Here is a 7,741-nt window from a genome sequence, read left to right on the forward strand (position 1 = left end):
CCTACTCTAAGATCAGGGGTATGGCTGAAAGACTTTTAGTTTAGTTTTAGAAGAGGTTTTACGGTGGTGAACATTAATTTTCAGTTTGGTAGAAATTAATTTATAATTGAATAAGGTCATATGAGCGCCTAGGGGTGGATGTCAACAGAAGTCCTTAAAGGGAATCGGGCTAATTAGGCCTAACTGTGCTCACCTCTCTAGCTTCAACAACACAAAGTCTGCTTCGACTACCAAGGCACCCCGGAAATAGCCGGTCACAAGAGAGTGACAAATATACAAAAGAAGTAGAAGAAAATTGACGGTTGTAAGGATTAGGAAAGAAAAAGCAGCAGTTCCCTGTTGCAATTCCCGCATTTATGACTCCTAATGAGCATGATATCGATGAATCAGCCAAATTTACAATTTTATGTGCAACAGAACATGGTAATTCCCCCCTCCACCTTTGGGAATGACCTAAAGACTCTCCAGTCAGTAGCACCTGGGGTGTGGCTGAAACACTAACCCTACGGGTCTACTGAGATGGACACGGCCCGATCTTTTGCCGGGAAGAAGAAAATCGGTCGGGTCGTTTCTGTATTGTGTGTCCACCAATTCGGACAAGACACGACTAGTCTGTTGGCCTACTGGCCGTATTATTCCACACACTGTGTCCCAAGGCTATGTCTTTGGTACAGGGCTATAAATAGTCGAGGCCAATAACCTAGACGGTTAGTGTAAGCAGAACGTAGCCAATAACCCAATGGGTTTTTAAAAGAAAATCGGTAAAATTGTTAATATACATATGTTACTTTAAGTAACTGTACCTACGAAATCCTTTTAAAATTCACAAAAAAACGGAAAACGATTGAGAGTTAAACCAGGTGGTTTTCGCGTAGACTTTGTCAATTTTGAGGCGCTGATTACGAATATGACATTAGAATTTTAATCTGAACTCAAAATTAGAATTATTTAAAGCTCCGGCGGGGCATATGGCTCATGAGTCACGACCCGGCCTGGCTAAAATTGAGCAAGCGGATTTCCAACCGACAAGTCTTTGTCGGGTCGTGTCGTGTCTGTTGACACAGCCAAACGGACTTTTCTCTCATTTCTTAAGAAATAAACGGTGTTCCATTTCAACTCCCGACTTTCCGAGAGACGGACGGAATCGGGTCGATTGGTGTCCGTCGCAGTGGACAATGGGCCCTATAGGAGCCCCAGATGGAGGGGTAGAGGGAGGTGGAGGTGGGAGCAGAAGTGGAGACGAAAGAAGACGACAGAACACGATTAGAGAGCAGGAAAGGAGGCGAAAGGAGACAATTTTAGAGAAGAAATTTTTTCGTTGTTGTCAGGTTTCGAACCCAGGGCCAATAAAAGAGAGGCAAACACCATAACCTCTCTGACAACGAGAGCGAGCCCCTCGATCTCAACTCTGATGTGTTTTTATATCTACTCTGCGTTCAATATAAGCATAATGTCGCGATTAAAAAAGCATGATAGGCTTGCTTTTAAAAGCGATATTGCCCCAGTTTAAACGTTTAAAAATACAGTGGAACTCAGATTCAACGAGGTCGCCGGGCCTGACCTAAAATCTCGTTGAATCCGAGTGTTCGTTATAGCAAACATGTGGTTTTGTGTAGATAATTACAGGCACTAAGCAAGTACTGTATAAAGAGAAGTCACAAGTAGTGCCTGAAATGCCTGCATATGATGAGCTGTGTAAATCTCGCCTGTGTCATCTCGATTGTTTACCAAAAAGTTGTGTTGCTGTGTAGAGCCTAGCACACGGCAACTTTTGATTCCATAGACCAGCGCTCAATTCGTTATGTAGATCTACGTCAAGACTAACTTATCATGGTAATAGCGATCAGTTGCCGAGGTGGAAAAAAGACTGTGACGCATTTGTATCTGCGACGTTCGTCCCCGATACACACCAGAGTAGACACGTGCGCGTGCCAACAACGCATGTGTTGGTGTAAAAAAAAAAGGCCGCTGATTGGTCGCATGCAATCGGCTATGTGAATAATGGTTTACGATCCAGGTGCAATGAATGGTTTCAAGGAATAGATAAAGTTCGTTCTGGGAGAAAATTGAGCGGAGCCACGTCTGCGGGGGCTGTTCACCCTGGAAGCGACCTCGTTGAATCCGAGCTCGCTGATTTAAGTGCTCGTTGAATCCAGGTTACTTTTTATTGATTTTAAAGAAGAAAAAAACCGGGGAATCTATCTCATCTCGTTGAATCCGATTTCCACTGTATTTAGAAACCACTCAGTTTTTATTTGTATTAGTTAAGGAATTTTATAGAATACAGCAAACAGCAAGTGTTTACAAAAATAGTGTTCAGTCGAGACGCATTGATACTATTCACTGTACAAAAGCTAGAGAGTCTGTGTTCGATAGTTTAGGAAATTTGACAATAGATCTCAGTTGCACCTCGAATTTTTGACCGCACCGAGAGTCTTTGGTGCCACGCCTCTTGTACTTGTAGCCTTGGTGTCCTGTTTCTGTTTCTGTCTCTCTGTCTTGCTTCTTCCTTGCATGGCCCGGTTATTGTGTCGATGTGCCTCAGTTTACTAAAATCAACAACAACAACAAACAACCCCCCCCCCCCAAACCCTCAAGACTTCTGGGCAGACGCAATAATATATATTATAGATTCACTATGTCGTTGAACTGGTTGGACAGAATACCGCGTAAAGCAACATACGAATACCCAATCTGGCCTACCAACCGGATCTTCTCGTGTGTTGCTTAGAACAATAAAAATCACAATGGCTGCGCCCATAGATACGAACTGAAAGTAGACGCCCAAGAAGAGTGTACCCAAAAATCTTTGATAAAATCTTGTTGGGAGGATCAAAACCTGCTACAATTGTTGGAAACAGGTGTATTCAATGGCAGATAACAACAAGGTCTTGCGAGTTGGAAAAGAAGGCTCTCTTAAGAGAGAAGACTATGCAACCCTTCGACACAGAAAGGACCCTTGCGTAAAGGTCAGCCCCCAAGGCTCAGCCTCAGCCTCGGGGATAAACATTTTTTGTTGGATTTTATTTGAATCATCCATTAACATCTTGTGCATTTTTATCTTCAATGTATTTTGATATTTCTGTATATTTTCACTTCCACTCCCGCACTCAGATGCACTGTTTTGGGGCTGAGGGTCAAACTAGATCCACTGCACAGTATTTTTGCTGCAGATCTCATAATGATTTATATAGAACAAGTTGGGCCCCCTTTCGATGAAAGGAATGATCGGTGCTTTAATATCAACTAAAAGTCATTGGCCTACTATATTTGCACTCTACTGGAATGGGACAATAAATCTTGAGAGATGCAAAAATTATAAGGTGTAAATCTATACTCTCAAAACAAAATGCACCTCGCGAAATATCACTTCCGATTTTCTAAAATTACAAAGACAGAAGCGTCGGCCTACAAAAGCGATCAGTGAAATAAAGAAATTTAGCTTTTTGCAGCAAAACTGTCTCTAAACTGAAATAACGAAGGGCGTCATGCTCTGGGGAATATTTTAAAGAATCTTTTGGCGAAAACCGCATGTTAATCGATGCAGCCATTAAAAAGTCTTTTGAATAGCAAAATTCGGCCACCACAAACAGATAATAGATCTAATGATGATGCCATGGCCATTAAAACTTTCGCAAATGAATTGTTATCAAGAAAAGTTCAAACCTAATTGCAAAACATCAAGTTTAATATAGATTCTATATGGGGAAAAAACAGGGCGAGGAGGTATACCCCCATAAAACTTCGGATTGGTCCAACAAAGTACAGAAATTAGGCCTACTCCGCAAAATGCTTCTAAGTGACTAGAGTAGAGTCTAGATTGAATAAAAACCATCAAATGTTTCAATTACTATTACTCTTTCACTACTGCGAGCTGTGTTTCACGGCTTGTGTAACCCCCAATGCTGGACGGTGAGCCGTGTTTCAAAGCTCACCATGTGCACTTAACCTACTTCCAAACCACACACCTACTTTTGTAAAAATCAAATCTGAAATTTCTGGCTGATGAATGAATATTTTTAGCAACATTTGAGATACCCTGTAGGTCATTATTTCCCTTTTATTTTTATATTGAAAATTGAACTAAAAAATCTTTAATTGTCCGACGGTAGAGGCAGAACAAAAGTAGGTCAGAGAAATAGGGCCTGGTCCAGGTGAGGAAAAACCCCCAGTAGTGAAAGAGTTGATTTACAACCAAAGTATGAAGTCAATATTTACAGTTAACAGATAAAAAATGAACAAGAAAAAGGCTTTGCAAAACCTCTGTGCATGAGTTGGTAGTCTTGAAATGCTTAAAGAATAGGTCGCAGAGTTCAGTTGTAAGTATTTGATTTTTCAATGAATTACTGCAGAATGGCTGCTGTGACCTATAGGCTGTGGCTATCATTCAGTCCGCATACCCGCCAAGTACAGTAGCCTAGCTGTTCGACACACCAGGCTTAAGTAGGTCATGTAGGGCCTGCACAGTGTAGTCTCCAACACAGTACAGTGCCTCACCGACGTGAGTGTCTCGTGCGCTGGGCATTACCTCCCTACCCCGATTCCTGATCGCTCACTCCCTTTCCACATCCCATTTTCAATCTGTCGCTGGCAAGTGCCACGGTCAGTGAGTCAGTGCCTCGCCTTTCTATTTTCCCCAGCAAGCGGCCATAAACAGGCGTTACAAGTATGCTACTACAAAGTTTGCACTGGTCTTTAGTGTACACCTCGCGTTGCTCGGTCTTTGGTACTGTAACTCCAACACCCTCTCCCCTCTGCCTCTTATTAGTTTCACTGTGTAGTTGTGTAAGGTAAGAATCAAGGGAAGAAACCAGCCTAAAAAGGTAGTGTTGTCTTTTTGCCGCTGACCTCCCCTTGTTTTTTCCTCTTTGGCTTTATATTTTCATTTATCGACATTTTTATATATTGACATCAAATCCACTTCCCAAAGCATGTCAATATAAGTGGATTATACTGTACGTTTTTTAAATACAAAGGCCACAAAATATGAAATTCGGAACCTAAAAATCTGCTAAACTAAGAGCATATTTCACTTTGTGCATGTTTGTTTATATAATGTACATGCTAGACCGTGCCTTTCGGAAGCTTCCAAGGTATATACTTCAGGAATGCTAAACCTTACCATTCTCCTTGAACGTTCTTCTATTAATTTAATGCCTGAAGGAAACAAGCTGTCTTTTTAATTTGCAGAGTTTTTGTTGAATTATATTTTCTTTTTAACAGGAACATGACATGGCTTTGAAGTGCCTGGATGATGGTGGATATGACCGTAGCAAATGTGAAGACTTTTTTACCAATTACAGAAATTGTCGTAAATTTTGGGTAAGTTGTCTATCATTCAAACTTAAGAGTTTTGCAAATATTTTGAAACTGAAAACCAGCATCTGTGGTGTAGATGCTAGGTGCTTTACTTTGCCATTGCATGCAGAAAATGCGAGTTCAATACCTGTGTGTGGAGAATTTTTATCAAGTATTTCTGTCTTTCTGCTGGGATATTGTGTCCCTCCCATCCTGCATTGGCCCTGACAGGCAAGGTCGAAGTAGCCTGCCTTATGAATAATCTAAATAGTGTCAATGGCTGTGAAAGACTACTACAGTTACATTAATTTTTTTCTGAAAGTGAAGAAAATCTAAGAAAAAAAGCTCAATGTTACTATTATAAAACAAGGTATGTATAATTTATAAAACACAACTTTTGGATACTGTAACGAAGTCATTATATCCAATGTAATGCCTGTGATCAGGTGCATGTCACATAATTGAAATGCAAGTTTTGACAAAGTATTTTGTTCCAAAAAAAATAATTATTCCTACAATGGTTGAACAGTAAAAAAAGATAGGCCAAATAGAATTAAAGCTACAGTGATTATGACTGAGCATTTTTTCTCAAAGTAATTGAATCAAACTAAAATTAACCTATAACAATTTGTGACTAATTCTCCTTTTTTAATTACAATTAGACACTAAATAAAAAATGTTGAGTCAACATGACAGATAATTCAAGATCATAATTGTATTCTGTATTTAAGTCTCTTTCACATAAAGAATCAAATCTAGTTCCAAAGATCTATAAATGGAGTTGATAGTTGAATATTTATAATTTTTAGATCTAGCTGAATAGTTTAGTTATAACTCACTGATTTTTCGTTTTCCCTCATTTTGTTAAGAAATTCGTCTCTGATGACAGAAGGAAGAAGGGCATAACACCATACTTGCCTCCCCCTGAGGAACGTGAGCAAGTCAAGACAGAATATCTTCATCAGCTGCATGACAAACTTTGAAGACTGGTCCTGCAAGTGTAACAGACTTTTGCCTGATTACTGTGATTAGGGTCAACTTTGAACAGAGTGTGACTGCTCATTTTCTGGTTTACTAGACTTTTCCATTATAGTGAATAATTGTCTGGTATGCCATAAAATGTCTGTTGCTTTGCAATCAAAGTGAGGTTGGTGTGTCAAGAGTTGATATATTATTATGATGTGAATGTTATCAGAATTGATGGCATAATTCAAATATTGGCTATTATTAAAAAGGATAGAAAAAAAAATGTAAACAGTGTTTGCAGAACATTCTGCTGATAAAAGTAGTTTCAGTCTCTGTTTTGCTGTAAATAATGTGGATAATGAAGTGTCAGCAGAGAGACAGGGAAAGTTTTGAAGCATGAGAGGGACAAAAAGTAAGAATGGTTTAGTTTGTGAGTGACACATGTTGTAAGAGTGAATGGTTAAATGATGTTTAGTGTCTCAGACTTTGAATTTTTTCAGTTTAGGTGTTCTCACTTACATTGCCTTGGATTAAGGCTTTTTCAAGTTTCAAATACTTTATTCTTTACAGTACAGGGGACATTTATCTCCTGTGTACGGATGCCTTTAAAACCTTGACTTATTTGATGTTTAAATGGCTGTTTAAAGTATTTTGGGCTCTGATTCACCGGTTATCTGTCTTATACTTAAATCTTCACATTAGTCCCAAGTGGCTGCAAGCTGAGTTTTCTATACTCAGTGCAAGGGATGGTCTGAATTGTTCGGCTTATTGGTTTATCTAGACTATGTTCTTTGAAGTGCACTGTATGTCTTTTAAATATTAAATTGGTTCTGTGTATAAGATACTAAATGTCTTTTATGAACTATTGTTGAACATCAATAGAAAAGACCGTAAGCAATAAAATAGAATAATAATAGAAAACAGAAATTAAAAATGAGTGTTTTATGATGAACTGAAATAGGGTGTTGACTGAGGAACGTTGAAAAAATTTATGTAATTCACCAATTGTCTGCAGGTTGAGCAAAAGACGTTACAAAATCACATGGTTTGAAGTGCAAGTAGGTATGGGTATTGTGTGTTGAGTATAAAATCTTTTTATGTTGAGAGGGCCTACTAGACTGTGACAAGCATTGGTCTTACTATATGTCAAAGAAGGGACTTAAACCATGTTACAAAAAGGAATGAGAGACTGGTAGTAGTATATATAATAATTTTTTTCTTCCTTCACAATTCTTCCACATCCACAGAGTAAAGAAGATAATGTGTCAAGTCCTAGGTGTAAGTGATTGTCAGATGAGCGAATGAGATGTAAGATGTGTCAAATTTGAGTTGGATGGAGTTTGAATAAAAAGTATATTTTTTATGTGCCTTTTTTCTCAGTTTGTCGTATGAAAATTGTACTTACTGCATTGAGTTCATACTGCTCCAGACTAAAATCTTAAATGTCAAGTTCAGTCTGATTTTTTACTGCACAAAA

The 7,741-nt window shown here is 38.8% G+C and overlaps 1 protein-coding gene across 1 annotated transcript; it reads left to right on the forward strand.

Annotated features, from left to right (window-relative positions):
- Positions 1–2,720: 2,720 nt before the first annotated feature.
- On the forward strand, positions 2,721–7,627 carry LOC101860833 (coiled-coil-helix-coiled-coil-helix domain-containing protein 7). Its single transcript, XM_005103821.3, has 3 exons — positions 2,721–2,969; positions 5,224–5,322; positions 6,168–7,627. The coding sequence occupies exons 1-3, from the start codon at positions 2,871–2,873 to the stop codon at positions 6,279–6,281; spliced, it is 312 nt and encodes a 103-aa protein (XP_005103878.1). The 5' UTR covers positions 2,721–2,870; the 3' UTR covers positions 6,282–7,627.
- Positions 7,628–7,741: the final 114 nt, after the last annotated feature.

Source organism: Aplysia californica, unplaced genomic scaffold, assembly GCF_000002075.1.
Source record: "Aplysia californica isolate F4 #8 unplaced genomic scaffold, AplCal3.0 scaffold00391, whole genome shotgun sequence".
Lineage (NCBI taxonomy): Eukaryota > Metazoa > Mollusca > Gastropoda > Aplysiida > Aplysiidae > Aplysia > Aplysia californica.

What these genes read in the sequence shown, in the direction of transcription:
- LOC101860833 (XM_005103821.3), top strand. Translation starts at nt 2,871, where the DNA reads ATGGCAGATAACAACAAGGTCTTGCGAGTTGGAAAAGAAGGCTCTCTT. An exon ending in GAAAGGACCCTTGCGTAAAG is followed by an intron (nt 2,970 to 5,223) that starts GTCAGCCCCCAA and finishes TCTTTTTAACAG; the next exon opens with GAACATGACATGGCTTTGAA. An exon ending in GAAATTGTCGTAAATTTTGG is followed by an intron (nt 5,323 to 6,167) that starts GTAAGTTGTCTA and finishes CATTTTGTTAAG; the next exon opens with AAATTCGTCTCTGATGACAG.